Source organism: Tursiops truncatus, chromosome 16 (genome assembly GCF_011762595.2).
Source record: "Tursiops truncatus isolate mTurTru1 chromosome 16, mTurTru1.mat.Y, whole genome shotgun sequence".
NCBI classification, from domain to species: Eukaryota; Metazoa; Chordata; class Mammalia; order Artiodactyla; family Delphinidae; genus Tursiops; species Tursiops truncatus.
This window is the reverse complement of record NC_047049.1, coordinates 67,858,279-67,880,661: the sequence shown is the minus strand read 5'-3', so window position 1 is coordinate 67,880,661 and position 22,383 is coordinate 67,858,279. Positions and strand designations below refer to the sequence as shown.

General features: G+C 38.0%; 1 protein-coding gene across 2 annotated transcripts in view; it reads left to right on the top strand.

The window, feature by feature from the left end:
* NRBF2 (nuclear receptor binding factor 2) overlaps window positions 1-22,383 on the top strand; it is a 31,483-nt gene that overhangs the window by 6,712 nt on the left and 2,388 nt on the right. The window contains exon 2 of one of the 2 annotated variants that reach the window (XM_019935838.3): window positions 18,101-18,185. The exons of the other annotated variant lie outside the window; for it this stretch is intronic. Coding sequence (XP_019791397.1) covers window positions 18,101-18,185 — 85 coding nt within the window. The remainder of the gene's footprint in view (window positions 1-18,100; window positions 18,186-22,383) is intronic. 2 annotated transcript variants of the gene reach the window in all.

Genomic DNA, 22,383 nt, shown 5'->3' with positions numbered 1-22,383 from the left:
CAAAGCCCCAAGTATTCACCAAAGTTATCCTCTGTCTAGGTCCAAACTGCAACCTATCTCCCCAACACTGTGTGGCTTCTGAATTCTTTGCTAAGAGGTTCTGCTAGGCTTCCTGGAATTGCGCCCTGTTCATGTGCAGCTTATATGTTAGGTGAGGACCTGAGAGGATTTTTGATGCATATTTTTAGAGTGTCTTCACTGCACTTCCCTCCAACCCTGGGCTCCTTAAAATCTAGCCTTTTTGGTTCCAGTCTCCATCTCCTTTGCCCAGTGAGGTACTGCCTTCTGCTTGGGCTTTATTTCCTTGCACTCCATTTTTGAAAATGCACTCAGAAAGAAAGCCAGGGTGAATACAGGTTTCACCTTGTGCATTTCCCTTTTCTTAAAAGGTAGCCTTCTGTTACTTTTTGTTCTGTGTCTGTAAACTGTTGTTTTTATATATTTCGCCCAGCTTTGTAGTTGTTTACAGTTGGAGGGTAAACCAGTGCCAGCTACTCCATCCTACCTGGATCAGAGGTACAAATTTCCATGAGAATTTCCAAAGAATTCTCAAAACACAATTAAGGCAGTTTATTGTAAACCCTAAATGCCAGAAAGTGCTTTAATATGAGATTGTGGTATCACAAAATACTGCCAATATTCAGTGATAGGTTATCACAGCTCTGTATGGATTGACCACTTACTTACTGCTTTCCGTATTTAAACATCTATTTCCAAGTAAAGTTTGAGGCAGCTTACAATAAAAGACAGATGGCATACTATTAAAATATTAGTTACCTATTGAGGTAAATTATTCCAAAATTTAGCAGCTTGAAACAGCACACGTTTGTTTTCTCACAGTTTCTGTGTGTTAGGATAAAGGCATGACTTAGCTGGGTTCTTTGCTTCAGGGTCTTTCACAAGGCTACAGTCAAGTTGAGGGTCAGCTGGGGGTGTGGTTCCATTTGAAGGCTCTACTGGGGCAGGAGCTGCTTCCAAGCTCACTCACAGGGGTGATGGCAAGGTTTCGTTCCTTGAGCGGTTTTGGATTGAGCACTTCAGATCCTTGCTGGCTGTTGGCAGGCCACCTCATTCCCTTCCGTGTGAGTCTTTCCTTGGGGCAGCTGACAGCATGACTCTTGGCTTCATTAAAGTAAGCAAGGGAGAGAGAATGTACCAAGGTGGAAGTGACAATCTTTTGTAACCTCATCACGGAAGTGACACCCCATCACCTTGGCGGTATTCTGTTTCTTAGATGCATGTCACTAGTTCCAACCCACATTTGAGGAGGGGAGATTACATAAGGTTGTGAATACCAGGAGGCAGGGGTCATTGGGAGCCATATCAGAAGCTGCTACCACAATTGCTGATAGAAAAACAAAGAAAATAAGAACTGAAGCAACAAAGGATATTGAGACAGTATAATCCTTTGGGGCTACATCAAACTAAAAAGCTTATGCCCAACAGAGGAAATCATCAACAAAATGAAAAGGCAGCCTACCAGATAGGAGAAAATATTTGCGAAGCATGTAGCCGATAAGGGACTAGTATCCAAAACAACAGAAAGAACTCACACAACTAAATAGCAAAAAAAAAAAGCAAAAAATCTGATTAAACATCAGGCAGAGGATCTGAATAGACATTTTTCCAAAGAAGGCATGCAAATGGCCAACAGGTACTTGAAAAGATGCTCAACATCACTAATCAGGGAAATGCAAATAAATCAAAACCACAATGAGGTATCACCTCTCAGCTGTTAGAATGGCTGTTATCAAAAAGATAGGAAATAACAAGTAACAAGTGTTGGCGAGGATGTGGAGAAAAGGGAACCCATGTGCGCTGTTGGTGGGAATGTATATTGGTGCAAGCACTGTGGAAAACAGTATAGAGGGCCCTTGAAAAATTAGAAATAGAAATATCAGGACTTCCCTGGTGGTCCAGGGGTTAAGACTCTGCTTCCACTGCAGGGGGCGCAGGTTCAATCCCTGGTCTGGGAAGTTCTGCATGCCACACGGTGCAGCCCAAAAAAAAAAAAACTACTGTAGTATCCTGCAGTTCCACTTCTGGGTATATCTCTGAAGAAAATGAAAACACAAAAAAGTCTATTCAGATCCTCTGCCTGTTGTTTAATCAGGGTTTTTGCTTTTTTTTTTTTTGCTATTGTGTGAGTTCTTTCTGTTGTTTTGGATACTAACCCCTTATCAGGTATATGATTTGCAAATATTTTCTCCTATATGGTAGGTTGCCTTTTCATTTTGTTGATGATTTCCTTTTCTTGGCATAAGCGTTACAGTTTGATGTAATCCACTTGTTTATTTTTGTTTTTGTTGCTTTTGCTTTTGGTGTCAATTAAAAAACTATCACCAAGACTTATATCATAGAACTTTCTGCCTGTATTTTCTTTGAGGCGTTTTATGGTTTCAGGTCTTATGTTCCTTAATTCATTTTGGAATTAAGATAGTAGTTGTGTAAGATAGTAGTCCAATTTCATTCTTTTGCTTGTGGCTGTCCAGTTTTCCCAACATCATTTATTGAAGAGACTGTCCTTTGCTGGTTGTATATTCTTGGCTTGTTTGGCATTTGTTAATTAAACATTTATGCATGGGTTTATTTCTGGGCTCTATGTTCTGTTCCATTGATCTTTGAGCTTTTAATGCTATCATACGGTTTTGATTACTATAGCTTTGTAAGATAGTTTGAAGAGAAAGAGCATGATGCCTCTAGCTTTGTTCTTTCTGAAGATTGCTTTGGCTATTTGGGAGCTTTGTGTTTCTATGCAACTTTTAGGATTGTTCATTCTGTGAAAAGTGCCATTGGAATTTTGATAGAGATTGCATTGAATCTGTATTATTGCTTTAGTTAGTATGGACATTTTAACTATTACTTCTTTGAATCCATTTCATCAATGACTTAATAGTGTTTGTGTACAGGTCTTTAACCTCTTTGGTTAAATTTACTCCTAAGTATTCCTTTTGATGCAGTTATAAATGGGATTGTTTGCTTAACTTCTCTCTGAAAATTTATTAGGGTATAGAAATGCAACAGATTGCTGTATATTGATTTTGTATCTTGCAGCTTTATACTAGATTCATTTATTCTAAGGTTTTTGGTGGAGTCTTTAGGGCTTTCTGTATATAATATCTTGTTATCTGCAAACAGTGAACAGTTTTACTTCTTTCTTCTTTATTTGGATGCCTTTTATTTCTTCTCACCTAATTGCTGTGGCTAGGAAGCACTTCCAATACTATGCTGACTACAAGCAGTGAGAGTGGGCATCCTTGTCTTGTTCCAGATCTTAGAACAAAAGCTTTGAGCTTTTCACTGTTGAGTATTATGTTAGCCGTGGGCCTGTCATATGTGGTTTTTATAATGTTGAGTTGTGTTCCCTCTATACCCATTTTGGTGAGAGTTTTCATCATGAGTGGTTGTTGAATTTTGTCAAACGCTTTTTCTCCTGTTGAAATGCTCATATGATTTTTTTAAAATTTACATTATTTAATATTTACTGAGCCAAATTTCCTCAATGTTCAAGTACCTGGTGATTTTTAACAACTTGGTTGTTGAATTAACTCTTTCAAGAAATGAACCTAAGCTAAGCAATTCATGAATAAGCTATGTTTCAAACTTGGTACCTTGGTTCTGATATGTATATTTTCTGTGTCTACAGATACTGGTTTGATTATTTCCTGTTTCTTGTTGATGGAGGAGAATCAACTTTCCAAAATTATGCATGATTCTTTTAGAACTTCTTGCTCTCTTATGAGTTTAAAGTAAATCCATTTTCTTTATCTTCTGATTAGTAATCTGTTGGTTGAAAAATATAAAATATTGGTATGGTCTACAAATGTTCTGATACAACTGAATCACCCTATGAGTGACAAAATAAATAAAGTTCAGAAAAATTTACACTATGTTATTCACTGGAATGCAGAAATCATGTTGCAAAAGTGTGTGAGTGAATGAGTGTGTGTGTGCATGCATGTTTTACAGAAGTGCCAAACATTACAGAAGTAATTTCCCCACCTTAACTATTCAAGATAATTGCTCATATCTTAGGATTCCCATGATGAGAAATGAATCAATCTATTTCCTAGATTAAGATCATTACATGTGTTTTTTCACAGACACACACACACACACACACACTGTATTTTATTTTTACAAGAGATAAATAAACTGACACCAAGCATTGTAAATGGATGACCACAACAAAAGCAACAGTGACTGCATTTACCAAACACGAAACACACTCATACTATGTCATAATATTGACATTCAGTCCAGTAATCCTGCACTGTATCAGCTCCTTTACTTTGCAGTGAAAATTGATTTATATATTTTTTGCCTCTGAGTCCTTGTGGGATTTTTTTTTCATTCAAACAAAGTCACAAAAATTATAATCATCCTCACCAGTTCACTCAGTCCCATGTAATTAATTTTTTTTATCTTGATCTTTTGTTAGCACTTTTATGAATTCATCAGTTTTCCATTAGAGTTCTGAAAATGATTATTCATTCAGTTCAACAGTATAGTCAGTTACCAGAAACCTGTACTTGTCAGAGTTTTTTCCATGAATTCCTTGAAGATGAAACCCTTTTATAGGAACATTTTTTGCAAAAGCGTCAGAGTACACCCAGAACTGTCTGTAAATGACAGAAGACTTAAAAATGACCACAGTTAAAGATTTTGATGAAAGTTCATAATAATGCAATTGACAAGGAAATTTAGAGATATACATTTTAAAGTAATAACTAGAATTATGACTTATAACATTATACCAGAACATATAAGATTTTTAGAAATTTCATGTAATGTCTGAACATTTATATTAACATATTTCCATACAAATAACCCAAAGAAAGTTTTGTATTAATTGTGTTTTTTGTTTGTTTTTTTATACTGCAGTTTCTTATTAGTCATCAATTTTATACACATCAGTGTATACATGTCAGTCCCAATCGCCCAATTCAGCACACCACCATCCCCACCCCACTGGGGTTTTCCCCCTTGGTGTCCATACGTTCTCTAAATCTGTGTCTCAACTTCTGCCCTGCAAACTGGTTCATCTGTACCATTTTTCTGGGTTCCACATATATGCGTTAGTATACTTGTTTTTGATATTTGTTTTTCTCTTTCTGACTTAACTTTACACTGTATGACAGTCTCTAGATCCATCCACGTCTCAACAAATGACTCAATTTCGTTCCTTTTTATGGCTGAGTAATATTCCATTGTATATATGTACCACAACTTCTTTATCCATTTGTCTGTCAATGGGCATTTAGGTTGATCCCGTGACCTGACTATTGTAAATAGTGCTGCAGTAAACATTGGGGTGCATGTGTCTTTTTGAATTATGGTTTTCTCTGGGTATATGCCCAGTAGTCAGATTGCTGGATCATATAGTAATTCTATTTTTAGTTTTTTAAGGAACCGCCATACTGTTCTCCATAGTGGCTGTATCAGTTTACATTGCCACCAACAGTGCAAGAGGGTTCCCTTCTCTCCACACCTTCTCCAGCATTTGTTGTTTGTAGATTTTCTGATGATGCCCATTCTAACTGGTGTAAGGTGATAACTCATTGTAGTTTTCATTTGCATTTCTCTAATGATTAGTGAAGTTGAGCAGCTTTTCATGTGCTTCTTGGCCATCTCTATCTTTTCTTTGGAGAAATGTCTATTTAGGTCTTCTGTCCATTTTTGGATTGGGTTGTTTGTTTCTTTAATATTGAGCTGCATGAGCTGTATATATTTTGGAGATTAATCCTTTGTTGATTCGTTTGCAAATATTTTCTCCCATTCTGAGGATTGTTTTTTCGTCTTGTTTATGGTTTCCTTTGCTGTGCAGAAGCTTTCAAGTTTCATTAGGTCCCATTTGTTTATTTTTATTTTTATTTCTATTACTCTAGGAGGTGGATCAAAAAAGATCTTGCTGTGATCTATGTCAGAGAGTGTTCTTCCTATGTTTTCCTCTAAGAGTTTTATAGTGTCTGGTCTTACACTTAGGTCTCTAAAACATTTTGAGTTTCTTTTTGTGTATGGTGTCAGGGAGTGTTCTAATTTCATTTTTTTACATGTAGCTGTCCAGTTTTCCCAGCACCACTTATTGAAGAGACTGTCTTTTCTCCATTGTATATCTTTGCCTCCTTTGTCATAGATTAGTTGACCATAGGTGCATGGGTTTATCTCTGGGCTTTCTATCTTGTTCCATTGATCTGTGTTTCTGTTTTTGTGCCAGTACCATATTGTCTTCATTACTGTAGCTTTGTAGTGTAGTCTGAAGACAGGGAGTCTGATTCCTCCAGCTCTGTTTTTTTCCCTCAAGATTGCTTTGACTATTTGGGGTCTTTTGTGTCTCCATACAAATTTGAAGATTTTTTTGTTCTGGTTCCGTAAAAAATGCCATTGGTAATTTGATAGGGATTGCATTGAATCTGTAGATTGCTTTGGGTAGTATAGTCATTTTCACAATATTGATTCTTCCGATCCAGGAACATGGTATATTTCTTCATCTGCTGGTATCATCTTTAATTTCTTCCATCAGTGTCTTACAGTTTTCTGCATACAGGTCTTTTGTCTCCTTAGGTCAGTTTATTTCTAGGTATTTTATTCTTTTTGTTGCAGTGGTAAATGGGAGTGTTTCCTTAATTTCTCTTTCAGATTTTTCATCATTAGTGTATAGGAATGCAAGAGATTTTTGTGCATTAATTTTGTATCCTGCAACTTTACCCATTTCATTGTTTAGCTCTAGTAGTTTTCTGGTGGCATTTTTAGGATTCTCTATGTATAGTATCATGTCATCTGCAAACAGTCACAGTTTTACTTCTTTTCCAATTTGTATTCCTTTTGTTTCTTTTACTTCTCTGATTGCCATGGCTAGGACTTCCAAAACTATGTTGAATAATAATTGTGAGAGTGGACATCCTTGTCTCATTCCTGATCTTAGAGGAAATGCTTCCATTTTTTCACCACTGAGAATGATGTTTGCTGTGGGTTTGTTGTACATGGCCTTTATTATGTTGAGGTAGGTTCTCTCTGTGCCCACTTTCTGGAGAGTTTTTATCATAAATGGGTGTTGAATTTTGTCAAAAGCTTTTTCTGCATTGATTGAGATGATCATATGGTTTTTCTTCTTCAATTTGTTAATATGGTGTGTCACATTGATTTGCGTATATTGAAGAATTCTTGCATCCCTGGGATAAATCCCACTTGATCGTGGTGTATGATCCTTTTAATGTGCTGTTGGATTCTGTTTGCTAGTATTTTGTTGAGGATTTTTGCATCTATATTCATCAGTGATATTGGTCTGTAATTTTCTTTTGTTGTAGTATCTTTGTCTGGTTTTGGTATCAGGGTGATGGTGGCCTCATAGAATGAGTTTGGGAATGTTCCTTCCTCTGCAGTTTTTTGGAAGAGTTTGAGAAGGATGGGTGTTAGCTCTTCTGTAAATGTTTGATATAATTCACCTGTGAAGCTATGTGGTGCTGGACTTTTGTTTGTTGGAAGATTTTTATTTTTTAATTGATTTTGTTTTTGTCTGTGTTGGGTCTTCTTTGCTCCGCACGGCTTTCTGTAGTTGTGGCGAGTGGGGGCTACTCTTGGTTATGGTGCGCAGGCTTCTCATTGCGGTGGCTTCTCTCGTTGCGGAGCACGGACTCTAGGCACGTGGGCTTCAGTTGTTGTGGCATGCGGGCTCAGTAGTTGTGGCTTGCAGGCTCTAGAGTGCAGACTCAGTAGTTGTGGTGCACGGGCTTAGTTGCTCCATGGCATGTGGGATCTTCCCGGACCAGGGCTTGAACCCGTGTCCCCTGCATTGGCAGGCGGATTCTTAACCACTGCGCCACCAGGGAAGCCCTGTTGGAAGATTTTTAATCACAGTTTCAATTTCATTACTTGTGATTGGTCTGTTCATATTTTGTGTTTCTTCCTGGTTCAGTCTTGGAAGGTTATACCTTTCTAAGAATTTGTCCATTTCTTGTAGGTTGTCCATTTTATGGCATACAGTTGCTTGTAGTAGTCTCTTAGGATGCTTTGTATTTCTGCGGTGTCTGTTGTAACTTCTTCTTTTTCATTTCTAATTTTATTGATTTGAGTCCTCTTCCTCTTTTTCTTGATGAGTCTGACTAATGGTTTATCAGTTTTGTCTTCTCAGAGAACCAGCTTTTAGTTTTATTGGTCTTTGCTATTGTTTTCTTTGTTTCTATTTCATTTATTTCTGCTCTGATCTTTATGATGTCTTTCCTTCTGCTAACTTCGGGTTTTGTTTGTTCTTCTTTCTCTCGTTCCTTTAGGTGTAAGGTTAGATTGTTTCCTTGAGATATTTCTTGTTTCTTTAGGTAGGCTTGTATAGCTATAAACTTCCCTGTTAGAATTGCTTTTGCTGCATCCAGTAGGTTTTGGATTGTCGTGTTTTCATTGTCATTTGTCTCTAGATATTTTTTGATTTCCTCTTTGATTTCTTCAGTGATCTCTTGGTTATTTCGTAACGTATTGTTTAGCCTCCATGTGTTTGTGTTTTTTACGTTTTTTTCCCTGTAATTCATTTCTAATCTCATAGCGCTGTGGTCGGAAAAGACGCCTGATATGATTTCAGTTTTCTTAAATTTACTGAGGCTTGATTTGTGACCCAAGATGTGATCTATCCTGGAGAATGTTTCGTGCGCACTTGAGAAGAAAGTGTAATCTGCTGTTTTTGGTTGGAATGTCCTATAAATATCAGTTAGGTCTATCTGGTCTATTGTGTCATTAAAGCTTCTGTTTATTTATTTATTTTTATTTTGGATGATCTGTCCATTGGTGTAAATGAGGTGTTAAAAGACCCCCACTATTATTGTGTTACTGTCGATTTCCTCTCTTGCAGCTGTTAGCAGTTGCCTTATGTATTGAGGTGCTCCTATGTTGGGTGCATATATGTTTATAATTGTCATATCTTCTTCTTGGATTGATCCCTTGATCATTTTGTAGTGTCCTTCCTTGTCTCTTGTAACATTCTTTATTTTAAAGTCTATTTTATCTGATATGAGTATAGCTACTCCAGCTTTCTTTAGATTTCCATTTGCATGGAATATCTTTTTCCATCCCTTCACTTTCAGTCGGTATGTGTCCCTAGGTCTGAAGTGGATCTCTTGTAGACAGCGTATATATGGGTCTTGTTTTTGTATCCATTCAGTGAGCCTGTGTCTTTTGGTTGGAGCATTTAATCCATTCAGGTTTAAGGTAATTATCGATATGTGTCTTCCTATGACTATTTTCTTAATTGTTATGGGTTTGTTTTTGTAGGTCCTTTTCTTCTCTTGTGTTTCCCACTTAGAGAAGTTCCTTTAGCATTTGTTGTAGAGCTGGTTTGGTGGTGCTGAATCCCCTTAGCTTTTGCTTGTCTGTAAAGCTTTTGATTTCTCTATCGAATCTGAATGAGATTCTTGCTGGGTAGAAGAAATCTTGGTTGTAGGTTCTTCCCTTTCATCACTTGAAATATATCATGCCACTGCCTTCTGGCTTGTAGAGTTTCTGCTGAGAAATCAGCTGTTAACCTTATGGGAGTTCCCTTGTATGTTATTTGTTGTTTTTGCCTTGCTGCTTTCAATAATTTTTCTTTGCCTTTAATTTTTGCCAGTTTGATTACTGTGTGTCTCAGCGTGTTTCTCCTTGGGTTTATCCTGTATGGGACTCGCTGCACTTCCTGGACTTGGGTGGCTATGTCCTTTCCCATGTTAGGGAAGTTTTTGACTATAATCTGTTCAAATATTTTCTCAGGTTCTTTCTCTCTCTCTTCTCCTTCTGGGACCCCTATGATGCGAATGTTGCATTTAATGTTGTCCCAGAGGTCTCTTAGGCTGTCTTCATTTCTTTTCCTTGTTTTTTCTTTAGTCTATTCCGCAGCAGTGAATTCCACCATTCTGTCTTGCAGGTCACTTATCCGTTCTTCTGCCTCAGTTATTCTGCTGTTGATTCCTTTTAGTGTAGTTTTCATTTCAGTTTTGTATTGTCCATCTTTGTTTGTTCTTTAATTCTTCTAGGTCTTTGTTAAACATTTCTTGCATCTTCTAAAATCTTTGCCTCCATTCTTTTTCTGAGGTCCTGGATTATCTTCACTATTGTTATTCTGAGTTCTTTTTCTGGAAGGTTGCCTATCTGCACTTCATTTAGTTGTTTTTCTGGGGTTTTATCTTGTTCCTTCATCTGGTATATAGCCTTTTGCCTTTTCATTTTGTCTGTCTTTCTGTGAATGTGGTTTTTGTTCCACAGGCTGCAGGATTGTACTTCTTCTTTCTTCTGCTGTCTGCCCTCTGGTGGATGAGGCTATCTAAGAGGCTTGATGGGAGGACTGGTGGTGGGTAGAGCTGACTGTTGCTCTTGTGGGCAGAGCTCAGTAAAACTTTAATCCACTTGACTGTTGATGGGTAGGGCTGGGTTCCCTCCCTGTTGGTTGTATGGCCTGACAACCCAGCACTGGAGCCTACCTGGGCTCTTTGGTGGGGCTGATGACAGACTCTGGGAGGGCTCCCGCCAAGGAGTACTTCCCAGAACTTCTGCTGCCAGTGTCCTTGTTCCCACGATGAGCCACAGCCACCCCCCACCTCTGCAGGAGACCCTCCAACACTAGCAGGTAGGTCTGGTTCAGTCTCCTTGGGGGTCACTGCTGCTTCCCCTGGGTCCCGATGCTCACACTACTTTGTGTGTGCCCTCCAAGAGTGGAGTCTCTGTTTCCCCAGTCCTGTTGAAGTCCTGCAATCAATTCCTGCTAGGCGTCAAAGTCTGATTCTCTAGGAATTCCTCCTCCTGTTGCCGGACCCCCAGGTTGGGAAGCCTGACGTGGGGCTCAGAACCTTCACTACAGTGAGTGGACTTCTGTGGCATAAGTGTTCGCCAGTCTGTGAGTCACCCACACACCAGTTATGGGATTTGATTTTACTGTGATTGCGCCCCTCCTACCGTCTCACTGTGGCTTCTCCTTTGTCTTTGAATGTGGGGTATCTTTTTTGGTGAGTTCCAGTGTCTTCCTGTCGATGATTGTCCAGCAGGTAGTTGTGATTCTGATGTTCTCGCAAGAGGGAGTGAGAGCACGTCTTTCTACTCCGCCATCTTGGTTGCTCCCCTTGCTCATGTGATTTTTATTCCTCATTTTGTTAATGTGGCATCACATTGGTTTTTGGATAAGTTTGATTTGTTGAACCATCTTTGTATCCCTCGAATAAATCCCACTTGATTTGCTAGTATTTTGCTGAGGATTTTTGTATCTGTGTTCATCAGGGATATCGGCCTCTAGCTTTGTTTTTTTCCATTTGGTGTCTTTGTCTGTTTTGGTATCAGGGTAATGCTGGCCTTGTAAAATAAGTTTGGAAGTGTTCCCTATTTTTATGTTTTTTGGAAGACTTTGAGGAGGATTGGTAGTCTTTGAATTTTTGGTAGGATTCACCAGTGAAGCCGTCTGGTCCTGGATTTTTGTTTGTTGTGAAGTTTGTGATTACTAATTCAGTCTCCAGACCAGTACAGGTGTACCTCATTTTATTGTGCTTTGCTTTATTGCACTTTGCAGATGTTGCTTTTTTTTTTTAACAAATTGAAGGTTTATGACTACCCTGTGTCTATTGGCACCATTGTTCCAACTGCATTATTTTCAAATTAAGGAATGTACATTGATTTTTTTTTTTTTTTTTTTTTTTTGGCGGTATGCGGGCCTCTCACTGCTGTGGCCTCTTCCGTTGCAGAGCACAGGCTCCATACGTGCAGGCTCAGCAGCCATGGCTTACGGGCCTACCCGCTCCACGGCATGTGGGATCTTCCCGGACCGGGGCACGAACCCGTGTCCCCTGCGTTGGCAGGTGGACTCTCAACCACTGCGCCACCAGGGAAGCCCTACATTGTTTTTTTTAGACATAATTTTATTGCACACTTAATAGACAACAGTGTAGTGTAAACGTAACTTTTATTTATTTATCTTAAAAATATTTATTTATTTGGCTGCGCTGGGTCTTAGTTGTGGCACGTGGGATCTTTGTTTCCGCGGGTGGGATCTTTTAGTTGCAGCTTGTGGGACCTTTTTTAGCTGCAGTATGCGGGCTCTTAGTTGCAGCATGTGGGATCTAGTTCCCTGACCAGGGATCGAACATGGGCCCCCTGCGTTGGGAGCTCGGGGTCTTAACCATTGGACTACCAGGGAAGTCCCAACATAACTTTCACATGTATTGGGAAGCCAAAAAATTTGTGTGACTCATTTTATTCCAGTATTCACTTTATTGCGGTGGCCTGGAACTGAGCTTGCAATATCTCCGAGATATGTCTGTGATTGGTTTGTTCAGATTTTCTGTTTTTTCGTAATTTGGTCTTAGACAGTTTTGTGTTTCTAGGAATTTATCTATTTCTTCTAGGTTGCCCAATTTGTTGGCATATAATTGTTCATAATAGTTTCTTATTATCCTTTGTATTTCTGTGTTACCAGTTGGAACATCTTTTCATTTTTGGTTTCTGTGTGTTTTTTGTTTTTGCAGTTGGTTAGTTCCCCAACCAGGGATTGAACCTGGGCCACGTTGTTAAGACTTGTTTTGTGGTCTGACATACGATCTGTCCTGGAGAATGTTCCATGAACACTTGAAGAATGTGTATTTTGTTGCTTTTGGATGGAATGTTCTGTATATATTTGTTCCGTCTTGTCTAATATGTCATTTAGGGCCTGTGTTTCCCTACTGTTGTTTTGGTCTGGATGATCTATCTATTGATGTAAATGGGGTTTTAAAGGCTCCTGTAATTACATTGCTGTCTGTTTCTTCTTTTAGGTCTCTTAATATTTGCCTTATATATTTAGGTGCTCCTGGAGTTAAAATTCATGAAGAGTGTTAAGTTAACCTTTTCTGTCCTAAGTTTCCTGATAAACTTTAAGAAGAAAATAAATAAAATTTACTTTATTTGTTTGGGTTAGTACCCAAAATAGATATATTCTTGGCTTAAACATTATTTGAATTGTGATATCACTCATAAAGACCTATATTGTCTTTTATCTTTTTGTTGTTGTTGTTGAGGTGTAGTTGTTTTACAGTGTTGTGTTAGTTTCTACTGTACAGCGAAGTGGAGATCCCTGTGCTATACAGCAGGTTCTTATTAGTTATGTATTTTATACATATTAGTGTATATATGTCACTCCCAATCTCCCAATTCATCCCCCACCCCCACTTTGCCCCCTTGGCATCCATACGTTTGTACGCTACGTCTGTGTCTCTATTTATGCCTTGCAAACCAGTTCATCTGTACCGTTTTTCTGGATTCCACATACATGCGTTAATATACGATATTTGTTTTTCTCTTTCTGACTTCACTCTGTATGGCAGTCTCTAGGTCCATCCACGTCTATAAATGACCCAATTTCGTTCCTTTTTATGGCTAATATTCCATTGTATGTATGTATCACATCTTCTTTATCCCACATCTTCTTTATCCATTCGTCTGTCGATGGGTATTTAGGTTGCTTCCATGACCTGGGTAAATAGTAAATAGTGCTGCAGTGAACATTGGGGTGCATGTGTCTTTTTGAATTACTGTTTTCTCTGGGTATATGCCCAGTGGTGGGATTGCTGGGTCATACGGTAAATCTATTTTTAGTTTTTTAAGGAACGTCTGTACTGTTCTCCATAGTGGCTGTATCAATTTACATTCCCACCAGCAGTGCAAAAGGGTTGCCTTTTTTCCACACCCTCTCCAGCATTTGTTGTCTTTTATCATTTTTGAACGAAGTATTGAGATAAAACCTTCCCCATAAAATTTTAGTGCATCTTGAAGTAATTGGCAGAAGAGAAACATGTTTTCAGAATTATAAAATATCAGTGCCCAAACTTTTAGAATCCCTAACGAACGTTCCCATTTCAGTTGCTTCTTGTTCCTGTTTTATTTTGAATCACCAAAGAAGCATATGGATTTAATACTTTTAATGCTGTGATTCTGCCAAGAACAGTATTTAAAGAGATCAATTTTAATATTAGAGACCTTTAAAGATTGTTTTAAAAATAAGAATTACTACAAAAATAAGCTTCATACAGTATCTTTAGTTGGAAAAGAATGCAGTTTAGTCTAATCTCCCCAATCACATTGTAAGCTTTATGGTGGTAGATAACCTCTGCTGCTTTTACTGTCTTTTAACTCATTTAATTTTCACAACATTCTCATTTTAAAGATGAGAAAACTTGGGCAGGAAGTTAAGAAAGCCAAGTTCAGGTGTCTAATAAGTGTTCAAGCTGAGATTTGAACCTAGGCAGTTGGCATGTGCTGGGTGTCTAACAAGAACTTGGTGTAGGACCTGTATTTTTTAATAGGGAATTTGATTGCTGTGGTGCCAGATAACCTAAAGTAGGTGTGTGTTTTAAAATGAAATGTAACTCCTGAGTTGGCAGCGTGATCAGAGATTGGATTTTACATGGGGAAGTTTTTGGGGAGTTGGAAGAGCCATGAGGTCCTGTTCCTACCACTTGAGAACTTTTTGTTTCTTTGGTGTTCAAGAAAAAGTTTATTCTCACACCATAGACAAAAATAAACTCAAAATAGCTTTAAGACTTAAACATAAGACGTGACACCACAAAACTCCTAGAAGAGAACATAGGCAAAACATTCGCTGAAGTGGCAGTGTTTTCCTAGGGCAGTCTCCCAAGGCAATAGAAATAAAAGCAAAAATAAACAAATGGGACTTAATCACACAGAAGCTTTTGCGTAGCTAAGGATGTCATAACCAAGATGAAAAGACAGCCTACAGAATGAGAGAAAATACTTACAAACTATGCGACTTAGAAGGGCTTAATTTCCAAAATAATTAAACAGCTGATGCAACTCAATAACAAAAAACTAAACAACCCAATCAAAAAATGGGCAGAAGACCCAAATAGACAGTTCTCCAAAGAAAACATATAGACGGCCAATAGGCACATGTAAAGATGCTCAACATCACTAATTATTAGAAAAATGCAAATCAAAACCATAATGAGGTACCACCTAACACCAGTCAGAATGGCCATCATTAAAAAGTATACAAATAACAAATGCTGGAGAGGATGTAGAGAAAAGGGAATCCTTCTGCACTGTTGGTAGGAATGTAAGTTGGTGCAGCTACTGTGGAAAACAGTATGGAGGTTTCTTGAACTAAAAATAGAGTTAACATATGATCCAGCAATCCCACTTCTGGGCATATATCTGGGCAAAACTCCAATTCAAAAAGATATATGCACCCCTATGTTCATAGCAGCACTATTCACAGTAGCCGAGACATGGAAACAACTTACATGTCCATCGACAGATGAATGGATAAGGATGTGGTATTATATATACACATGGAATATTACTCAGCCATAAAAAAGTGAAATAATGCCATTTGCAGCAACGTAGATGTACCTCAAGATTATCATACTTAAGTGAAGTAAGTCAGAGGAAGACAAATACCATATGGTATCACTTATATGTGGAATCTAAAATATGATACAAATGATGAACCTATTAACAAAACAGAAACAGACTCACGGACATAGAAAACAAATTTATGGTTACCAAAGGGGAAAGAGGGTGGGGAAGGTTGGGATTAGCAGACACACACTAGTATACATAAAATAGGTAACCAACAAAGACCTACTGTATATTCAATATCCTGTAATAAACTAATGGAAAAGAATATGAAAAAGAAAAAAATTTATTCTACTATTGTGGAACTTGAAGTTTAACTAGGGAGCTTCGTAAATATAGTACAAGGTAGAAAATGATTAATGTCATTGGACAGAGAGACTAGAGGCAGTGTTAGAATAAGGTAACCTCAGAGAGCATCTCATCCTGGCTTCTCAAAGTGTGTCCAAGAGCCAGTAGCTTCAGCTTCACCTGGGTAGAATCTCAAGCCCTTCTGAATCAGTGTGCATTTTAACCAGATTACCCAGTGATTTGGATTCCATTAAAACTTGAGAAGCACACATCTAACTCCATCATTTTACAGGTGAGGGAACAGGCCCTGAAGGATGAGATAACTTGGCTGGTTTAGTGGGATTACAGAACTTGAGCCCAGTGCCCCAGGTTCTTGGTAGGGCTATGTCTGCACTGTGCCATCCTAGTTAGGAAGTACTTTGGGATTTCAGAGAAGGTTGTCTCTTAAATAGGGCTTCTTTCAAAGCTTAGAAAGGTAAAGGCATATGCAGATTCTTTCATTATTTTTTTTTCCCTGTGCCTAGAACCTTGTTGATTGTCACTTGCTTTAGCTATATGCTCAGAATACATTCCTTAGAGGAATCATGTTGATCATAACTTACCTTTCTTGATTATGTACATTCTCTCCCCAAAAGATCTGTATCGTTTCTGGATACTATATAATACTCCTGTGTTAAGAACATGTTTTTTATTCAAATCCAGGACTCCATGGTTAAAATTATATTTTAAGCCCTTAGTCATTTCTGGTTATCCATTATTATTTTTAGGAATAAATTGAGACTTAGAGAAAAAGTTTGTTTAATTACTATTTGAAGAATAAAAAGCCTCTGAAACAATTGAAAGGAATAATCTTTCTTTTAAGAATGTTGCTTGCCTCTTCCTTACAAAAATAGAAACGGGGAAAATGTAAACAGCATGCATTGCTAGAAGTGTACTGTTCCCTACTTTTGTCTTCACCTCTGTTTTACACTGAGCATGATTTGTAAACTTGCAAATATTTCTAATCTCAGTTACAAAAGTGATTTTCTGAAATATTTTTATGAGGCATCAGTGGCACATTTTTTGAAAAGCATTCAACACAAATCATTTCACACCTGACACACAGATTTGATTTTTGCTTTTTAAAAAGAAACTGAGGTAAAGTACACATAAAATTTTCTGTCTTTAAATTTTTAATTAAAAATAATTTTGGGTCACATCATGTGGCTTGCAGGAAGTTCAGTTCCCCGACCAGGGATTGAACCTGGGCCATGGCAGTGAAAGTGCCGAATCCCAACCACTAGACCATCAGGGAACTCCCAAATTTGCCATCTATAATTTTTAAGTGTACAGTTCAGTAGTGTTAAGAATATTCACATTGTTATGCAGCAGATCTCCAGAACTTTTTCATCTTGTAAATCTGAAACTCTACACCCATTGAACAGCAACTCCCCACTTTTCTCTCCCCCGAGTGTCTGGCAACTATCCTTTCTACTTTCAGTTTCTGTGAGTTTGACTACTTTAGATACCTCATTAAGTGGGATCATACAGTATTTGTCTTTCTGCAAGTGGCTCATTATATATTTCATTATTAGTTTAAAGTTCTCAAAGTTCACGCTGTAGCATGTGTCAGTTTCCTCCCTCTTCAGGCTGAGTAATTTTACATTGTGTGTATGTACCACATTTTGTTCATTCATCTATTGATGGATGCTTAGGTTGCTTCCACCTTTTGATTATTCTGAATAATGCTGCTGTGAACATAGGTGTATAGTGCTTTTTCACTTTAAGCAGCTTTGCTAAATTATCTGTGAGTTTGTTAGTGAGGAAAACATCACACTAGTTAGAAGACTTCAGCTGACCATTGCTTTCTCCTTGTCTGCTAACTGTATAACCTTATGTAAGATATGTGACCACTGTGAGTCTATGGACCTCCTTATGTAAGAGATGAAACACATTCACAAAATTGTAATAGTTCTGAAATGTAACACAGATGTAAGGAGACCAATGACTATTTATTTAATCCATTTGCTTTCAGTACTTTGAGTTTGTTGTTTTGGTGAGTTGTATCTGAAAAGATCTCCACCATAACATTAAATATTGGTATCATTAATTCCTCAACTGTATAATGTACAAACTTTTTATCTTGAAAACATAAATAGCAACTTTAATGTTGAAAAGGAAGAATGAGTTAAAAACCAAGAAAATATACATTTTGAGTAACAATTTGATGATGGCCCTTGGCTTATCTCTGAAGAATGTTCCCTGAAGGAGTTGGTGCCTAGTGTTAACCTCGATTGTTTATTAGTGGAGTTGAGAGAAGTTGCCAGTCCTTTCAGATACTACCCATTAGGTTTCCCCAGTTTTAGATACAGCCATAATGGTTTGATGTGTGGCAACAAACAGCATTATATCTTCTTAAAAGTTTTTTTTTTTTTTTTTTTTTTTTTTAAGTAAGAGGAACTCAGGAATGTTTGTCTTCTAGGCTCATCAACAGAGCAGACGAGCAGATCGTTTAGTAGCTGCAGGGAAATACGAAGAGGCTATTTCTTGTCACAAAAAGGCTGCAGGTAAGTATTCTTTTTAAGAAATACTGAGTCTAAAACTGCAGGGCAGTTTCTTTTTTCCAGTATCTCTCAACACGTTATTTAGAATGAAAGTCACAAGAGTAATGATGTGTTGTTGCCCTACATGTACCAGGTTGATACTACTGACCCACTGGAACACAGCTTGGATTATTTTTCAAGTGAGTGTGTTAGATTTTCCAGCTCCTCCTAACCCAGTCTTTCTAAATCAAGAAGATTGCATATGCCGTATTCATAAATGATTCCTGGACACAGCTTCCTGAGCCTGAAGAGCCCCAAAGACAGAAGTGATTCCAAGAAGTGTCTGTCAGTTCATCTTAGTTGTTATAGAGAAGGAGTCTGGATTTCAAATATTTAGCTTTTCTGGGTTTTGAAAGTAATAACTAATTTAATTCCAGCCATTAATTTTCACTGAGTTTCTGTTTTCTAAGATGCTGATAATACAAAATCCATTGAAACTCTTTCCTGTGGCCTTTCTTTAGCTTCCCTTCTGAATGTTTCGTCTATACATTCATGCCTATAGTACCATGCTGCTGATGACCTTCTTTTAGGTATGAAGTTTAGAATTACTGGATTCTTACCAAACACCTAATTTTATCCCAGTCATACAAGCTAGCATATGTTGAACTCAGAAATAGATCTTCAGGGTCTGTTTGTACAGACTGGTTTCTGTTAGCTGAGTAGCCTAAAAGCTTCGGGGCGGGGGTGCTTCATCCTACAGTGGAGTGGCTGCCTGTCTTAGAGCGAGCCCCGTACTCTTTCCGCTGGAGGAAGGCGCTTTCCTCCCCTCTAGGCCAGTACCATGATCCAAGTCCTGCTTTTTCCTGGCAGAGGCTGCCCCTCCTGATAAGTCCTTCTGTGTCAGTGATTTTTGCCTACAAGTCAGTAATTTTCAGAGAAAATTTCATGTCTTATTTTTGAAGAGTTAGTTTTGCTACTGAAGTGTACCCCTTCAGCTGTAGGGCTGAATGCATTGTATATATCCCATAAATCTCTGTGGATTTTATGGTGAATTTTATGGGAGCTTTAGACAGCATTAAACTTGGCAGCTAGTGCTCTTTAAATCTTTCATAAGCCACATTTTGTTATGAATCAAATTGTTAAATTTGTAGTCACTATAAAAAAAAGTGTACTATACTATTTTTAAAAAAAACATGAATGCTGCAGTGAAATGCTACATTTAGTTAAATAATCCAGAGTGGTCATGGTTACACATAAATAACAGACTGATCAGCATTAGGTTGTGTGTTGATTGGTAGGATACTCTGCCCCCGCCCCTCGCCGAGAAGGAAGGATTTATTACTTGCAGCAAGTAAGGAGAACATTTGCTTTCCCAAAGCAGTGTCTCTGGATTGGTAGGATATTCTGAATACATAAAAGAGAGAGGAGTTTCTTTCATTCCTAGCCTGCATCCCTGTCTTTATTTGAAGACTTAAAATTAATGTTGGGCTTTTAAATTCTTCTCTCCCTTTCTCTGTATCTAAAGAAAAGATGAAGGCAGTCTGTTGGATCCCATTAGCTCTAATTATGGAGGTACAACTTTAAGTGTGATTAGTTAATCCCACCCAGCGGATTTGATTTGGAGTTTAGACTTGGTTAAAAATAGCCTTGTGTTGTGTTTCAGAGTAGAGTTGTGAATGTAGTGCTAGTTAGAAAATTAATGTGGTTAGAATGAGCTCAGTGTTTTCTAAATTGACTTACATCTAGGGCTCGAACAGAGGTGTTTTGGGAGGTATGGATGTAAATGTATCCTGAGAGGAAGGAACTTAGTATTTGGAAATCATTTTAGAGACAAAACAGGGAAAGGTCATCATCTGAGAAAGACTGGTGGGATGAAAGCCTGAAATGAGAGAATTTAAGGGCAAAATAAGGGGCCTCTGTTCAAGATCAGAGGAGATTCTGAGACAGTTTACCCGAGACTACACAGCTAAGGACTCATATCCTCTACACTTTGTAGTGTTCTGATAGTGTTTTGTAAATATGTAGAAATAAAGAGGTTACTTGATAAACTGAGATACCCAACCCAGAAGGAGAAAGCTGTCTACATCTGGCAGGAGGTGGGGAGGAGGAGGTGTATGCATTTTTACCGCTCTATATTGAAAAAAAGTTAAGAAGCCATAAACTACCAAGAATTCAGCATTATTGCTTTAAACCCTTGATTAGCAGCTGTAACTGGTTTTCTGTAACTCTCCCTTATCAGTCTTTTTTTTAAAAATAAATTTATTTTATTTTTGGCTGCGTTGGGTCTTTGTTGCTGCACACGGGCTTTCTCTAATTGCAGCGAATGGGGGCTACTCTTTGTTGCAGTGCGTGGGCTTCTCATCGCGGTGGCTTCTCTTGTTGCGGAGCATGGGCTCTAGGCACGTGGGCTTCAGTAGTTGTGGCGCTCGGGCTCAGTAGCTGTGGCGCACGGGCTTAGCTGCTCTGTGGCATGTGGGATCCTCCTGGACCAGGACTTGAACCCGTGTCCCCTGCATTGGCAGGCGGATTCTTAACCACTGCACCACCAGGGAAGTCCTCCCTTACCAGTCTTAATGCAATCCAGTTTCTAAGTGGATTTCGTTTCTTTCACAGACAGGAAAAAGAGCAAAAGCTTAAATGGGAAGTTAATCATAGGCATTAACAATGCTTAGAGCTCAAAATGAACTTTTCAGAAGATGAGCAGACCTCAGAGTACATTGTTTATATGTATTTGATAGTAAATGTTATTATTTTAAGAAGTGATAGATTCTTCAGATTTTCTTAATTCCTTTTCTTCATCATTTACTTAGTATTTACTTCAGATATTAGCCTTGTATCATAATTGAAGAAAGCAGTTTAACCACATTGCTAAATATTTCTGAGATAAGTATTCCCTGCCTACATTTCTGTCTTGGGCATTTGTTCCTGTTGTGGCTCTGGGGGTAAACTCATTACCATGCAGTCAGATTAAAAATTTTTTTTTCTTTTAAAATAACTTTTCTTTTAAGACCCAGATTTTAAGATTGGGAAATAATTTAAATGACAGTGTGACTCTTTTTGAATTCTCTAAGCTTTGGGAACTCAGTGTCCTTGGGTATCTTCTTCTGTCATGTTATAGTTTCAAGGTTCTACAAAGGGAGGCACTGCATTTGGGTTAAGCTTGGTTTTGTAAAACTGTTCTATGTGTTAAGAAACTGGATTTAAAGCAAACTGTATTTCAGACAGGGAGGCAAATGTACACAGAATAATGGGAGGGATGTCTGGGGAAATCCACACAATCACAGTAAGAGATAGAATGTCTCAACAGACTTACACATGAACAAAAGGAAAAGAAGTCGTCTGTATGCAGTTATACAGACTTAATAAGACAAAAAGTTGAGGGGAAAATGTAGGTATGGCTGGAGCATAGGCCATATAACCAACTCTGTTTTCTGATGTGGAGGGAGCATCCAATTAGTCTGTCTTGAAGACTGTGATAGAACCTGGCAGACAACAGTTCTAAATGATGAACTCAGGAAATCATTAAAATATTTGGATTAAGATTAGACAGAAAGCAGTGCCTGTAGTATTGGAGAAAAAGCAAGAAGGAAGTTAATGTATGAGAGATGCCAAAAAGTTTATAGTGAGCAAGAGATGAAAAAATGGGGATTAATTGGACATGACCTATTATTAATAATACTTGTTATTTATACCCTATCTTGTTCCAGCAAGATATAAAAGGGCTTACAGAGGAATACAACAAAATATAAAATCCATAGAAAGATAAAATGGGGGAGGACTGGTAGTTCACAAAATGCATCATGGGTTCTTGAAGGGGAACATGGCCTTCAGCGTTCTAGCAGTCAGCTTAGAGAGGAAAGTTATGGATTTTTACAGTGACATTTTCATAAATGTCCTAATACTGCCTGCAGCTACTTATTATAAATATGTCAATGAGTTCTTTGGGCTTTTAACTACCAGATTCACAGTAGGCTGATAGTATAGCTCAGAAACAATTCAATAAAAGTAGTTCTATAGGAGACCAAAATGATAGTTTAGGTATTCATGTGGGTAAAAAGTCATTGATAGTCAATATCTTGATATTTTTGTGAGCATAATTTGAGTAATAGGATTTTGACAGGTTCTTGTTTAATTTTAATCCTACCTCATTCTGTTTTTCTGATTATGCCATCTTTATTCCTTAACTGTGAAATCTACATTGATTTAAAAGAACCAGCCCCTC